This window comes from Choristoneura fumiferana, chromosome 10, assembly GCF_025370935.1.
Source record: "Choristoneura fumiferana chromosome 10, NRCan_CFum_1, whole genome shotgun sequence".
Taxonomy (NCBI): domain Eukaryota; kingdom Metazoa; phylum Arthropoda; class Insecta; order Lepidoptera; family Tortricidae; genus Choristoneura; species Choristoneura fumiferana.
This window is the reverse complement of record NC_133481.1, coordinates 9326606-9343809: the sequence shown is the minus strand read 5'-3', so window position 1 is coordinate 9343809 and position 17204 is coordinate 9326606. Positions and strand designations below refer to the sequence as shown.

At 36.5% G+C, this 17204-nt stretch overlaps 1 protein-coding gene across 2 annotated transcripts; it reads right to left on the bottom strand.

The window, feature by feature from the left end:
* Positions 1 to 657: 657 nt before the first annotated feature.
* On the bottom strand, positions 658 to 12499 carry LOC141432028 (dnaJ homolog subfamily C member 10-like). 2 transcript variants are annotated; one of them, XM_074093386.1, is made up of 16 exons: positions 12260 to 12499; positions 11998 to 12157; positions 11617 to 11830; positions 10831 to 10943; positions 10318 to 10413; positions 9513 to 9710; positions 8949 to 9143; positions 8725 to 8842; positions 7897 to 8097; positions 6808 to 6917; positions 5860 to 6025; positions 5166 to 5293; positions 4880 to 5004; positions 4175 to 4309; positions 2380 to 2467; positions 658 to 1349 (listed from the first exon to the last, which is right to left on the bottom strand). In XM_074093386.1, coding segments are annotated over exons 1-16 (2304 nt in total). In that variant the 5' UTR covers positions 12262 to 12499; the 3' UTR covers positions 658 to 1094. The 2 variants fall into 2 exon arrangements, with proteins under 2 accessions (XP_073949487.1, XP_073949488.1); XM_074093387.1 differs by lacking the exon at positions 2380 to 2467 and having other exon boundaries at positions 1235 to 1349.
* Between the last annotated feature and the right edge of the window lie 4705 nt (positions 12500 to 17204).

The window sequence follows — 17204 nt, the reverse complement described above, 5'->3', positions numbered from 1 at the left end:
ACAAAATATTAAATTAATAAATTGATTCTATCACATTTGCACTTAGCACTAGAAAGCTCTAGAAAATCAATAGAATTGAGATAATTTGATTAGATTCATAAATGAATGAGTAGGTAAAGGTATGAAACTAATTTGTTACAAAATACTGTTCAAGGAACATAGAAAACACTTATTATAAAAAATATCTCATTGACAATTGACACACTAAAGAGATTACATATTGAGATTTCAGTCACTGGTCATAAATTAATGTATTTCTTATAAACATAAGAAAACGAAACATAATAGTAGAAGATCCGAACTTGAAAAGATCTGCACCAGAATAGAATAAAATGTATTGTATAATAAATAATTAAGTATATTAGAAAATATACCTATTAGATTTGTTAAAATAATTTTTAATGATTTTTAATTAAATGCAAAAAACGTTTTCGCAATAAAACAGTGCTTACGTTGATAAACAATTTGTTCTGTTATCTAATCAAGTGAAAGTAACTGGCATCGACAAAACTGTTTAAGTTTATACCTGGCAACCCAGTAGGTAGTTCGTCCAGGTAAACAATAGCAAACCCAACATCTACATATTCTATAGGTTTTCTTATTATCTCGATGATGCAACAAAAATTTATTTTTTTAAATAATTAAAAATAGCCTGCAGGTTTTTTTAGCATTTTATTATTTTCTAATATACTAAATTTATTATAAAATAGGTTTCATTCTGTTATCAGACCAGTGTAAATCTTTTCAAGTTCGGATCTTAGACCATAATTAAGAGGTCAACTTTGTTTGTGTGCTGTTCGTAATGGGTGATTTCTGGGACTTTCAATAACTAATATAAAGCTATATTGTCCCTGATTAACATCTGCGACAAAGGCTAAACTGTATGTATGTACTCAAAAGAACTTGACTGTAAATTAATTTATTTTACAATAAGTTCACTACTTTAACTGACGTAAAATTAGCCAAATAGGAAAGCTCATTAGAGAAGTTGTTTATTTTAAATAATGTTACATTGTTAAGTTTTATAATTTGATTTTGGTAATATTTTTAACCCTGAAATCAACATAAGCCAAAAGCATCTGAAAGCTTATAATTTATAACTCGTCATGTGATCTCTTTCCAACCCCTGCCAATAAATTGTCATCATACTGTGTGAGATGTGCCTTAATATGTTTTAGGAGGCTGTTGTAATCTTGCACTTGTATGGAGATGACGCTGCTGAATCTTTGCTGCCTGTTTCTGTTGAGGTACAGCCGGAGCGACGGGTAGCTTGTGATGTGTTCGTGCTGGCAGACACCTCGCTCGTTGAGACAGTTCACTTTGCCGAGATTTACTGCGTTGTTGAGAAGCTAAAGAGAAAGATGATGGTGATTCAGCAAATGTCAACTATAACAGAGCGATCTCCAGAATAGATTATTAGATGGGTTTAGGTTCGTTAAATACTTTCTAGAAATGTCGGTAGGTACAGTCGAGTTCTTATACTTCTGAAAATTCAATTAAAAACTGACGTATTCTGTGCTGTGGCTGACGTATTCTGTGTTGTCACGGTGAAACTGCGCTCGCGATTTCTGATTGATTTTGCTTTTAAAACTGTTATACCAAACAAAAACATTACCAAAGTGCCGGAAATAACTTGTGAACTTTATATTAATGTTATATTCGTGCGGAATTGTGTAATACTAGGCAGAATAGTGCAAAGGTATCTGCAATAGACACCTGTTCCTGCTCATAAATTATCAACTACCCTCAAATCGTTTGTACTTTTCTCTGTCACTGGTTTTTGCGGAACTGTCATAACGGTGTTGCTAGTGCAAGAAACCAAAAAATCTTACAATGAGTTCGAGTAAGAATTCTACACCTCGTTCAACACATGAAAAATGTGCCAAGTGAAACAAGTTACCAAATGATAAAAAAAAATCCGTGACATGCGACTCATGCAAAAAGCTGTTGTGTGGCGAATGTCATGGTATGTTTCCAACTGAAGTCAGAGTGTTCGAGCTTAAAACTGTTGCTCGCGTTATGACCTTCTTATGCGGAGAGTGCAAATCTGCGATGACTCAACTCCCAGTGATAATAAGATGCTCAATGACCTCACGGAGGAAGTCAAGCAACTGCGGATGCGTCAGAGCATGCTGGCAACTGAATCTGCGATACAGGAGATACAAGAGAGGGCCAGTATATATATATTTCATTGTTTGTCAATTGTGTTTGTTTACTTATTTTGTACAATAAAGAGTTTACATACATACATACATACATTTTGGAAAAATTACGTTTATATTTAAGAAGTGTATGCTGTGGGAATGTATGTTTTGAGGAAAATGCACCTTTTTGGGGGAGTATTTTACTAATTTTGACGAGTGCTGGATAGATACTTACAATGCCAGCAATAGCGAAGTCGGCGTACATTTCATAACAACGATAGCAGCGGGGAGAGTGGAAGTACACCAACCACGGTTTCTTACCACTGAAAAATAATTACTTGTTATTTTTTTTACTAAGTACAAAACTGCTATAGTACATTAAGGATAACATTGGACTCTAGAAGGTCACAGAAGAAGAGGTTCTAAACATTTTTTGTGAAGTCGTAATAATGATGATGATGATGATGATGAATAAAAGAAGTAATAAGAGGAAGTCATAATTTTGTTTACTTTGTAAGTAGATTAATACGTAATGTACTTACAAAGTAACACAATGTTATACGTAATTTTCTACATAATATTAATTCGATTTATATTTATACATAATTTAATAACTGTGTTTCGTGGACTTACTCGTATCCATTCTCATTGCCTGTTTAAAAATATTCTACTACTAGTAGTTTCAGCTATAAAGAGCAAGCTTTTTTCAATTCCAAATTTCATCAAATTTGGTGCAGTGCTTTAGTTGTGAAAAGTTAACTATTCGTATATGATTAAAGGTCATCACATTTTGATCCAAACTATAGCTATAAATAATGTAGAGAATATTTCTATAGTCAGCAATATTATAAACGTTCCGTTTCTTGCAGAATGTTCTTTACCTCTGCCTCTTTAGGTATTTTATAGGAAGACGTTTCTGTTTTTAAAATAGTTTACATCCCGGAAAATTGCATAGTTCCCGCGGGATAGCAATAAACGGATTCTACGTGAACGGAATCGCGGGCAACAGTTAGTTAATGAATAATTGAGATGTCCCCATTTTTGGCAACATAATAAATCGAAAACCATTTGGAGAAATAGGCTTTGTGAAGCGTTTTCAGAAATCAGATTCCAAAAATGTGATAAACTGAATTAAATGAACAAAATTTAAGTAATGACCCTCATTCGACCCCTGCAGTGTACCGTCACAAAGGCAGTTATAAAGCATGTCTACACTCTTAAGCAAATTGACAGTTTGAAATGTTGCTGTCCTGCTTATAATAGCAAAGAGTGACAAAGATAGAAATTTAATTACATGATGCGCACCCGGCTTTAAACAGTTGTCATTTATCGTAAATTCCGTAATGTATAGGAGTATTCTCAATGTATTTTTACAAATTAAATTATTAAATTGCTATGTTACAAGTAAATAGAAAAGAATTTAAATATCAGATTTCAATAAAACATATCTATTTACTATCACACCATTAAACAAACATAGAAATAATCGGATCTAAAAGAAGAGAAATAAATAAAACTATTTGTCATGGTTCATTTAGGACCCTAAGCCGTGCTTGAATTATTGTCAAATTGTAATGCCACAGATTATGTTATGTACGACCTGAATTTTTCTAGGCACTGGAACGTGGCTGTCTCACTGTGACGTCATCCAGCGTATTTCGTAAAAAAAATATAAAAAATTAAATACTCATCCAAATTCAAAATCGATGAAAATAGTATCTTAAAATATCCTATTCTTTCCAAAAATAAAATAAAAACTATAGGTTATTTTTTTTGGTGCCTCCCAACTGAAACCAACATTGACGTCTTCGTTATTTCAATTAGAATTAAGTTTAGACGGTATACTAAAAAAATGAAAATTATTAAATGACTTTCTAAAGCGTGCATTATTCCTGTCCATTCCTATATTGAACAGACTGTAGGTTATGTAAACGACTGCGCTATTTCTCAACTTTGCTTTATACCTGGGCAACAAGCTCGACGACTTGCTTTATTAGTATTGCTGTTGTTTACCAATACATCTTTAGTACCTTGAAGGCTGCAACTCCTCGGCAATGACGCGTTTGGAGAAGGAATGCCAGTCCAGTTTGAGAACGGAATCGTCGAGCCGGTCGAGCGCCCATTCCAGTATGTACGGCGCTTCGCTCAGGTGCTGCAAGCTTACTCTGAGGAAATAAAGTTACATACATTTACAACTACAGTGTTCCAAAAAATATATAATTGAAAATGTGGCAGTTCTCTTTCGTGTTTTGCGATGAGTTTCGGTCATCAATACAAAAAAAAACCTAACTTAAAAAGTTGAGAAGCGACTCAAAGCTCAATCGGTTTTAATTACACTTAGCTAAGCACCACGGCAAGGAAACTCATCATCATGTCAGCCGAAAGACGTCCATTGCTGGACATAGGCCTCCGCAAGGCTCTTCACTCAGACCGGTCTTGGGCTTGTGCAAGGAAACTCGCTTTCACGTAAAGAAAGCCGCATCGAAATCAGTCCATCAATTTGAGAGCTACGATACCACACATACATTGGCATAATACTTATAATACTCCTCTTTTGCGTCGAAAGTTTGAAAAAAGACTATCGAAAAAAAAGTCTGACGCAAATCAGGGGGCTACTACGAAATTAGAATTGTTATATTTTAATTATTACTCGAATTTTGCCTTCGTAATACAGGGCCTGCATCTTTTTCAAAGTCCCCAGATGGGAAAAGCAGAAAGATTTAATTTTTATTTACGTATAATGTTGCCCGGAAGCGATCGGGTAGAGGCGGGCGGTGGCGGCCCGAACGTTGCCACAGAACCCGGAGGCGCCCGCCGCGCACTGCAGAACGCCCACGCGCACGAACTTCAGAGGACGAAGCTGGAATAAGGGATTTATTGAAACAGGCGTTACTTTGCGACAGCTCCAGATTTAATTCGCACTGGGCCCGCGTGGGAATTACGGCCCAAGCCCTCTCATTTTGAGAGGAGGCCTGTCCCCACCAGTGGGACGTGTATAGGCTGGGATGATGTATTGTTTACCTTGTCGGCTATAATCCGCCACTCGTGTCGCAGTGCGGAGTGGCCAGGCGGTAGATAAGCCACGAGCCACGCATGTTCGCGGCTCGGATCCAAGATTTCTAATGCTTGCTGTTCGGAGAGCTCCAAGTCTGGAAACGGGATAACATTGTTTCACAGGGGGATAAGATACAGCAGCAGGTTGAAGTTAACGAAAATCAAAAATTACATGTATATTGAAGAAATGACCCACTGAGCTTTTTGTAATACCCTAACTGTTGCCCGCGACTCCGTTTGCGTAGAATTCGCTTATCGCTACCTCGCGGGTACTATACATTTTTCCGGGATAAAAGTAACCTATGTCCTTTCCTCGGGGCTCCAACTATCTCCATACCGAATTTAGTCTATCGGTTCAGCGGTTGAAGCGTGAAAAGGTGACAGACAGACAGTTATTTTCACATTTATAATATTATATATATATAGTAAGGATAGTGTACAGTCACCTCCATTAATATCTACCACAGTGGAGCGTGCAAAAATGTCTGACATGTCCTACCGGCCCTAGAAAGAGAGTCGTATTACATAGGTATGTAGGTATGTATGCACGTTTTACTGTGTCAGATATTGGTGCTAGTGACTGTACTGGCGGTACAATTATATATATACAACTGATAGTTGTTGAAACGGAGAAATACCCAAATAAGCATCTGGTTCTTACCTGAGCTCTCCTTTATTAGTTGAACGAAGTTCACAATTAGCTTTTCGTCCGCACGACCGTCGTAAATTTCTCTTTGATCGCCATCTTGTACGAATATGACTGGGACGTTCAATGTCACTTCGCGACAATACTGAGACGTTTTTTCCGTGCAAGCCACTATAGCAAACTGAACGAAAAATAAATATATATACATGTATAATGTATATAAATATAACATGCGGCAATATTATAACTAGCCCAAAACAAGCAGCTCTCTAGACCACGATAGAGCTCTGTAGTTTTGGTAGTTCTGACGATAACACATTAATCGCCACTGTCACGGAACTGATCTGATGATGGAGCCGGAAGATAGACTTTGTAATACTCCAAGACAGAACAAAGTAACCTAGTCGTGTTTGGGCTTATTATAGAAGTCCTATGACCACATTCCACCGCTAGCGGAGTGAATTCCGCACAGACTCAGTTTAACTAACATCGATCAACTTCATAGAGATTCGGTGGAAGTGCTTCTATGCTGCCGATCGTTGTACAGTCAGCATCAAAAGTAGCTATACACTTTCCTACTTTGTCGTTTTACAGCCACGTACTAAACGCCATGCAAGATTGTCAATGCGACAGAGTAAAAAAAAGTGATCCGCTTCTTTTGATGCTGACTGTACGTTAAACTGAGTTCGTACGGAGGCTCGCAGTGGATGTTGAGCATTAGGGTATTTAGGGTGTGGGCAAGAATGGTTTTCGGGGGCCTGTTGATGACGCAATAAGGCAGAGTCGGAACTTTAAGACAGAACAACGCTTTTTAGAAAACTCGTACCTACTTTGACCAAGAATGGAACCAGGGTCTGATGATGGAGCAGTCAGACAAGTTTACTATAAGGTTTATTATTAAAGCATGTTTTTTAGTTTTTAAAACTATATAATTACTCTTTCCTTCCTTTTAAAGACACTTACACTGATAACATCAGAGTTGAGGAAGTGTAAAGAGGCGCTCGTGAAAGCTTCAGCAATGTGGTGCCACAAAGATTTGTACGGAGCCACCAACACCACCCACAGCCCTGCATCTGTAAAAAAATAAGTTAGCTACACATTGTCCCATTAGATAATAATGTCATCAATGTCATCACATCATCAGCCGGAAGAAGTCAACTGGTGAAAGAAGGCTTGCAGTTAATCAAATTGAAATACCACTCAAGCAGTAGTTACTAGCCCGCGATTCCATTTGCGAAAAAAACGTTTATTGCTATCGGAACTCTCCCGGAACTTTTCAATTTCGTCGGGAAAAAAACTGTCCTTGTTTTTTATTATCTAATCCGTTGCTAGGTACAAGCTTTGCTCCGTGTCAAATTATTTCTGAGATTCATCAATCTCTATACAAATGTCATCTAAATCGCTTCAGCAGTTTAAGCGTGAAGTGTTTATTTATTTATTTAAGGAGAACCAACAGCTAAAACACAATATATGTAGAAGGAATAGCAACACAGAGCCAATTACAGGATCCCACAGATAGCAACAGACATACAGTTATTTTCACATTTGTAATATTGTTAGCTGTTGCCCGCGACTTCGTCTACGAAGATTTATAGCTAACCCACAAGTTGTGTAAATTTCACATGCAATAGGACCTTAGATAACTCTTTCATCAGCGTGATGGTTCAGCGGTATATACTCGTAGGACTTGCAAAATGGAGGTCTTCTATGGTTCTAATCTAGGTCAGACCTGATTTAGTTTTATCGTTTTATTAATTTAGTTTAAGTTCACTTTTAAAGCTGATTAAAATACGCATCTTCTCAAAAAAAAAATGATTTAACAAAAGAAAGAGAAATCCGACCAAAGCTTATCGCCCAATTACTTATAAGTTTATACCTATACGTATTTTAATTATATAACATAACAAACCACGAGCTTTGGGGTGAAGGAAAACGTGAGGAAACCTGGACAAACGCCCGCGAGGGAACTACGGCCCAAGTCCTCTCATTCTGAGAGGAGGCCTGTGCCCAGCGCAGTGGGACGTATATAGCTGGGTGATGAACATAACAAACCTTCACTTAGTTTATGTAAGGCATTTGGTTCTAGGGAATGTAATCTAGTGGCTAAAGGTGCTATTTTAAGGAATGTTTTGATGTCCCCCGCCGCCGGAGCCTTCTGGTAGCCACCTCCCGGTTTTAGAAGTGCCCACGCTGGGGTTTCTTCAACTTGAAGTGACAAGCATAGTTGTAACCATTTTTCACAGTCGATTTCACCTGAAATGTCATAATAGTTCAGTCACCAGCAGACACAGCACAAACATGCATAAATATCTGATTATGACTCTATGGGCTGTTTCACCATCCATTGATTAGTGTTAACTGACGGTTAAACGTGATGCCATCTCCGTCTATTCCAACAAAACAAATAGAGACGGCATCACATTTAACCGTCAGTTAACACTAATCAATGGATGGTGAAACAGCCCCTATTTCTAGGGCCGGTGGGACGAGTCAGATAATTTTGCAAGTTCCGCTGTGCCAGATATTCATGCAGGTGACTGTACAGTCAATTGTGTAAATATGTATTTAATCAAAGTTGCAAAAATATGTACCACAGACTCTTATTCCGACGCAATAAGGCCGTAGTAACATATTTTTGAGTGGTTCGAATAGATACTTATGTTTGCACTTGACTACATGGCAATGTGAGCATGCATTGAACAAATAAATTGATTCTGGTCTCCATAAAACTAGTGTTTTTCATCGAGAGTCAAAACAAAATGGAGTAAGTTAATCCTAATGTAGGTAATTTTGACAACACAACAAATAACAGTATAATAAATAACAATAATAATAATATGTGTGTATGTATTATCAATACTAAAGCATACTTGTATTTACCAAAATGCAATATTGGAAATTTAATCCTCATTTGATGCAGCAGAAGCCGATCTTCATTTTTTGAAAAATATAATACCCAGGAATTTTTGTAGCCATTGCGAAGTTCGTTTCTTATGTCCTAGAAAGGAAACAACATTACATTACATTAAGGCAAGGCAGGCAAAATATCTATCAGTTAAAGTTAAACTTCTATCTTACAGGTCAGAAAAAGTTATCTAACTCACCTTGAACTTTTCAGGATCTATGGATTCAATTTCGGGCAGCGCTTCAACTATTTCACTCAATATTTCTTTTTCTTCTTCAGTCACAAGCTTTTTTATTGTTTTTCTATACTTAAAAACTACGGTTGTGGCATCGTCATTTGCGAGTTGAGATCTTAAATTATCATCTTCTATTATAGCTAATGTGACTAGGCCTTTCTGTGAAACACAAACATGACATTTTATTTTAATTTTAAATACAATTTCTTAAACATGATTAAAAATAAAAATAATGTTTCTTCTATGGGAATGCCCTCCTTAATTTTTGTAAGTATTTTAATTATTTGTATATCTATTTTTATTTTCTACGTGTAAATATCAGTTGTCTCTATTAAGAAAGAAGACATTTATTGACATTCACGAAGACACAAAAATACAACAAAAATAAAAGAGAACAAAAAAAATAAATGAAAATACATACACGATTCTCGATATACAACAGACTGTGACAGACAGACCAGCAGCGAAGCTACAGTAATAGAGTTCAGATTGTCAGCCTTTGTGTATGAAACCCTAAAAGGGACTTACCAAGTGATATGCTATTCTTGTAAGTGCATCCATATCTATTCTGTTGCTGCCTAAAACATATGCCATGGGCTGGTTAACATCCCTCAAGTATGACAATGTTGGCACATGCACCTTGCTTTCAATATATGACAGGACAAAATCTTCCAGAGCCGGCAGTGAGTGAGCACCACGATAGTAAACATAGTTGCCAGTTTTACCCTGACAAAAAAAAGGCACTGTTTATTAATTTTGTGTCAGAAATTCTTAATCATTTTCCATTGGTAATAAATTTGTCAGAAAATATTTTATAGCCACTCACATGGCATTTGGCAACTAGAGTTGCCTGTCAACACTTTTATTTTGTTATATGAATAGAGTTCAACACAAAATTCAAAGCAAGTGAGTGGGTAGGCAAGCTTTTATTGCTAAATTGTACTTTTTGCACAACATCAACAACTCTTCAAGATGATTCTAATGAGCCCAAATATAACAGGTTAATCATGTGTAATTAATTACCATCTTCCCCCTTCATCATCAGATCAGCTTGATGATACTATGATTTTGCATGGTCACCTGACTTACATGAGTATGCAAAATTTCATCACAATAGGTTGTGCGTATCTACCTACTTTGAAATTCAGTTGCAAGATTTGACCCAGACATACATAACTACATATTTAAATATAAACATTGCAAGTTAAATATATATTTTTTAAATACTGTAGAGATCTGGACAGCTTTTAACAGCAAACATTATGTTGTACTTTGGCCATGTCATCTAAACTACATATGTTCATGTCATAACAAGAGTAATGATTTTACTTACATTGGGATAGAGTAACAGAGAGGGATAGCTGCCAATTCTCATGGAGTTATAACAGAAAGAATTGTGATATTTACAGTTCACTGCCCCTACTTTGACCTGAAACAAAAAATCGTATTAGGGGTCTTTTTCGTCGTTCTCTAATAAATTGTTGGTATTTTATGTGGCAGAAATCTGAGATTGTGTCTCTGTCTAACCCACTACTAGCTACCTTTACTTAAAACCTTAAAACAGAGTTACACAGGTTTGAAATTCAAGATTAGGGAAAGAAAGACATACTTGCATTTAATGTCACATACAAGTACATACTGCCTTTTGCTGCAGAAAAGCATTTTAAAAAGAGATAGATATATAGATTTTTAAAATAACCATCGTAAATTTAATTTCCAACTGAATTATATTTTTTATTCACTAAACATTAGCTGTTTATCTATATTTTCATAAAATAAATAGGATAAGTATGGCAAATTCAGAAGTTCTCAAATACCATATTATTAATGAACAATTTTCACTTACAATGCCTTTATATTTTTCAGCAAGTTTTTTCCAGTTGTCTGATAGAGCCTGACATGGAGGACAAAATGGAGAGTAAAAGTTTATAAAGTGTAATCCTTCACTCAGGTAACTATCTGTGAACAAAACATTAATCACAAGCTGATCTGCATTTATTGGCTATCATCACATAATCCTCATGTTACATCATCATCATCATCATCTGCAGGGTACAAGTCTCATCTCAGAAAGGAAGGGCTTGGGCCATAGTTCCCAGATGCGCCCAATGCATATTGGGAACTTTTAACTTGGGAAATTTCTTCACAGGTTATCTAGATGACCTTAGAATGTTTACCTTCACAGTAAAGTTTGACTCATTGAAAACAAAATGGTTAATCTCAATTCTATCAAGCACACATAATTCAATACATTAGGCTGCATACTACTACTGCAGGCTAAAATACCCTGTAAAAGCTACGGTGCCACAGACAGACAGACACACACAGCGGTCAAACGTATAACACCCCTCTTTTTATTAAAATAGTTTACTAAACCGTTTAAGTGCATACAGCGGTCAACGTATAACTTGGCGTACCTACCTAGTAGGTGGGAGTAGAGCAAGAGTAGCAGTCACTGTAGGTGCCAGATGGCAAGGGGTGCCATTTACCAGTTTTCAGTCTAAAATCAAAACCTTTATGATGGCACTGTTTGAGAAACGCGGAGCAGTGCAGACAATCTTGCTCTACAATTCTACATAGTGCTACACACTACTGAGTGCAGCCCCTAGTAAAATATTTTTTTCAAACTTACAAAATCCTTGTCCTGTTATTGTATCTACAAACGGGTCTTCATGGTAAAGGCCATTGTAGAACAGTTTGTTGTATTCCTTCTGTGAATGGTAGTCATACTGGCGTGTGTATGACTGATGTATCCCAAATGTATCATACTTTCGTCTCTTTTCTGGGTCTTTCAGAGTTTCATAAGCTTCTGTTATTTTAAGGAATTTCTCCTGATCTGATTCATCCTGGAATGACAAAAGTAAACAATTATGAATTACTTTTCCAATGAGGAGTCTTCAGTATATGTGTGTGTATAAGTGTATTTTATAACGCGGCGCAAAAAGTGAAGGGATTTAAGTAAATAAACCTATCAAGTCTTAGACGACTTGCATAGATGTAAATGTGAACTTACTTGATTTTTGTCGGGATGAAATTTAATAGCTAGTTTCTTGTAAGCCTGTCTTATTTCTTGAGTAGACGACTGCTTCGTAATGCCGAGAATTTCATAAAAGCTCAGGTCAGTTAGGTTTACAAACCCAGTTAGGGCAAAAATCACAACTAGCACTTTAAACCTGAAATGAATAGCCTGATTGTATTGTTATAAATAATAAATAAATACGATAAACTCTTTTTTAATTTCATTAAATTGAATAGTAAAACAATTGAAACCATACATTGCAGGATTCGCAGGTATCAAAAAGCCGGCAAAATACGCGACGCGTCGTTGTTAGTTGAACACCAGGTTTAACAAGTTAAAACTAAATCCGTATCTTTACAGGGCCTAATTAACTAACCGAGTGGTTAGTTTAACTTAGATAGATAATTTTATTTGACACCAATTTAAGATAAACCATCTGTTTACTTTTAAGTAGGCGTTGAGTTCGTGAACTTTCGTAGTCCACAGCTGCGTTCGCTAGCGCTTTTTTTCAATGTGACAGACAAGACCAGTGTTGCCAGCAACTCGAAACCTGATACGCCATTTTTCATAGCCCGATTAAGCTGACTAGCCTAATGTAGCCAAATTTGAACTAAGGTAGCCTAAAAAAGTAGCCTGTTATTCCATTTCTGGTGTCAAATTTCATAACTTTAAGGGGCTGTTTCACCACTAATTGTTAAATTTTATGTGTCGGATAAATGTGATGCCGTTATTCACACAACAAAAACAACAGTTTGTGTTCAAACGACACAAACAGAGATGGAATCATAAATATCTGTCGCTTAAAATAGCGTAGGTATCGAAGTTTTGGCATTTATTTGGACCTTTAGACCCTTAGGCTTGTGTTGTGATTATTTCGGTCAACTACTATAAGGACCTTGTCCTTCAAGTAGCCTAAAAGGCGACCAGTCGCCATTTAGAATTTTATGCCGCCGATTTCCATCCCGAGTAGCCTGATTGACTAAAACTGCCTACGTTGGCAGCACTGGACAAGACAACCTATATGACAGTGACAGTAGGACGATGACGTTGACTTTTCATGCAGTGCTGCCTAGCCTAGTGTTGTGTTGCTAAAATAAAATCGGTCAAGTGCGAGTGCGAGCGACTCGCGCATGAAGGGTTCCGCACCTTCATACAATGTTTAAAAAACATAGTTCAGTAATAATTTTTTGTAAAAAAATCTAATACTGACAAGCTTTTTTGTTGGCGATACTTTAAGCCTCTGTTTACCAAAGTAGGTAGTGGTCAAGACGAATCAAATGAGACCAAAATCGATGCGGTCGTGTCGTTTTATTACAGAGTTCCTATGGCCAACATCTCACTTCATCATCAGATCAGCTCTACGTCATAATAATATTGCATTGTCATCGGATTTATACATGCATGCAAAATTTCAGCTCAATCGGTTGAAGATATCCATTTCAAATTTAAGTTCAAATATTTAATATTTAAGATTTTAATATTTTATTTAAATTATTTAATTCCACCTGAACAAACATAATTAGTTACATTACATTACAAGTTAATAAAAACATATCACCAAAATTTAAGCATATCGTTTTTTGTCTCACTAGATGGCGCACTGTTGCGTGAGGTTTTTAAGTATGGCTTTCAAAGTCTGTTATTACGGGCGTGAAAACAAAGTTTAGATTAAAATCATATTTAATATACCTTAAAACCGTAGCATAAAAATATCGAGCATGCCACAGTTGCATAGTCCCCGTTTTGTTCGGAAAAAAGGGAGGACAAAGGTTTCCGAAAGACAAAAATGTCTCAAAACACAGACATTCATTGCCCCGGAACGCATATTTGCCATAATTAATTTCAGATATTGCAAAATATTCACAAAATTATTCTAATTATAAATAAACCCGCGTAGCTCACCCAAAACCTATGAGATTTGACATTTCGGAGACCTCACGCTACACTAGCGCCTCTAGCGGCGAATTCATTCGCGATAGCCTTCATTGTGGCGTTATCTGGGAAAAGGTACCTTGTTGTCGGTTCTAGTTTTCGAGATAATCGCGTTTATGTCAAAAAAAAACATCTTTTCTTTTTTTTCTCTATATTAATAAGCAGGGTCTAAATTTTAATTTGACAGAGACACAAGTTTTTAAATCGATTTTTTATGAGTTAAAACATCCCGCAAAGTTTAGTAAGAAAGGTACCTTATTGTTGATGCCGTTCTTGAATGCTTTTTGTGCGCTCGGTATCGGTTTGGAAGACGTGTCGGACGTCGGTAACTCGGTACTTTGTCGGCGCGTTATCATCATCATCATCCCAGCTTATATGTATGTATGTATGTATGTAAATACTTTATTGTACATAAAATACAAAAACGTCCCACTGCTGGGCACAGGCCTCCTCTCAGAATGAGAGAGCTTGGGCAATAGTTCCCACGCGGGCCCAGTGCGGTGCTTGTCGGCGCGTAAAAAAAGTCAATCAGAATCATCATAAAATGCGTTTAATTAGAGTAAGGTAAATCATCTAACTGGCCACCATTAGGCAGAAGCCAGTTAGGGCTTTATCACACTAGCGATTTGCGGGCGAGTTGAAAGCGAGGCGAGCGCGCAGCGAGTTCGCTTCGAGCGCGTAATGATTTCACCGCGAGCACGCAACGATATCGCCGCGAGCGCGCAACGATGTCACTGCGAGCGCGCAGCGAGTTCGCTGCGTTAGCGCCGAAGACGCCCTATTATACGAAAGTCTACAATATGGCGTTTTTGGCGCTAAAGCAGCGAACTCGCTACGCGCTCGCAGCAGCATTATCGTTGGTCTCATTTGGCTATGTTTTAGCGTACTATATATAAACGTTTGTTGATTTTGACTGTTTAATTACAATTGTAAAACACAAAGTTATTTTTGTTAAAGTTTTTTTTTCATACAATAAACAACGTTAATTCAAAACGGAGTAGTTCTTATTTAGTGTCCAATTACGCATAATATTTGTTCCTTCGATAAAATCCAATGGAAATATACTATAAATAGAAAATTAAGTAAAAAATCCATTAACCTTTTTTTTTACTTTATGCACTTTGGCAAGGTAAACTATAGGAAAACAGTTGTCCAATTACAAAATTGTTCTTCAAACCTGAAAGCCCGTACAACCTTTTCCTCAAATAGCATGTTATCTATGTAACTTCCAACAACAACATTCTTTTATTGGGCGGGCATTCTAAAACATAGCCAAATGAGACCAAATTATTTCAACAAATCTTAAAAAACTAGTTTTTCCAGTCTCAAAATTCAAGGTAATGTTTAGTAAAAAGTTGGTACAACCACTATATATTTTCGAAAAAGTACCTTATCGTCGGTGGTAAAATATTTAGTGATATGAAGTGATATCATTTGAAAACGACTAATAACTTACGATTAATTTTAAAAGTCTTAATTTAAGAACACTGTAGTACTAAAGCTCTTACCAAAAACCTATAACTGTGTCTCAACAAACACTAAATGATTAAGGTATTTAAAAAGGTACCTTATTGTCGGACGTAAAATGTTTAGTGACAGAATAAGATCTAAAAAAATGGTTTTGATTTGTAGTTGTAAGTATTAATCGTTATTATTATTATTACTACAGTGGGGACCTCACGTCACAGCAATCGCGGGTAGATTGAGCTCTGCTGCTTTTGCAGTTTGGAAAATACGGCAGCTAACCGATGTGGCGACGGCACGGTTGGTGTATATTTTGCTTACTTTAATAGCATTATTTCGTACGGCCTTATTTTATGGGGATCTGCTGCAGACATTGAGTCAATTTTTATCTTACAAAAGAGAGCAATTAGAGCAATTAATAATTTGAAGACGCGTGAATCTTTATTCTCTCTCTCTGAATTCTTTTTTCGTGTACACGCCCATAAAAGCTCCTGTGCCTGTTATCCGGGCCAGGAAAGTGTCACCCGTTACAATGCTATTATATAAATTCAGGCGCTTCCTACGGCGCTTCAGAATTTCGGAATAATGACAAACTGCTGTGCTGAACAGGGGTTAATAATGGAAAATGAAGTTGTGTTACATACTTGTGATTTGCAGAAAGCATTTAATAATAATAAAAATAAATAAATATCACGGGACAATTCCAATCCCAAAGTAAGCTTAGCAAAGCTTGTGTTATGGGTACTAAGCAACGGATAAATATAATTATATAGATAGATACATACTTAAATACATATATACAACCCAACCCAAGAAGATATTGTAAATCTGTTTAAAAAATATACCTCGTTGAGTTTCTTGCCGGATTCTTCTCAACAAAGGTTTTTTCCGAACTGAGGGTCTATTGCGTAACGTTTCTGACGCTCGCGATCGCAATCAAATGACAGATTTCGCATACAAAAACTGTCATTTGATTGCGATCGCGAGCGTCAGAAATGTTAGGCAATACGGCCTCTGGTGGTAGATTTTTTTTTGACATTCTTCTTTCATAAAGATATTTTGACTTTGACTTTAAATATTTCCTTATATTAAATCGTAATATAAATCGAGCGATGTATTTTTTGCCTTCAATCAAAAAAGACGACCGGATAAACGAAAATATTTTTATTTCTTTTCTTTCGGTGATTTCTTCTCATCAAGTGAGCCGCACGCTCGGTTGACCCATCTTTCAAAGATAAAATATATAAAATAAAGTCACTTCTCGAGTTTACTAATGTTTCGGCGAATAACGTTTGGCAACCTGTTTCATTTCGCAACTTTTCATTTCCCAACTGTTTAATGTTTCTGAAACTGTAAATATTTTAGGATTTTTATAAAACTAACCTAAACCTAACCATCTGATCATGATCATGATGATCTACACGATGGCCCTGAAATAAATCCTGAAATATTTACAGTTTTATAGTTTGCGAAATGAAAAGTTGCGAAATGAAACAGGTTGCCAAACGTTACGTTGCGAAAAGGCAGTACTCGCACTTCTTGTCTTCTGTCCGTATGTACTTACACTTCGCTTTTTTAACTAGGCACGCAACGTATTCTAATCCTGTTTTCACCATCAGTAGGTAGGTACGTTTCGTACAGGGCAGTTTTGGGGAAAGGCAAAGGAATGTGAGAAATTAGTTAAGTACTTACATTAGTTCTATGGGACATAAAGGCAAATGGTACTACCTCTAACATGTATTGAAATACTCACGACAAGTGTACGTACGAGTAAATTCTTAATTCGTAGAAAAACAACGTAGGTA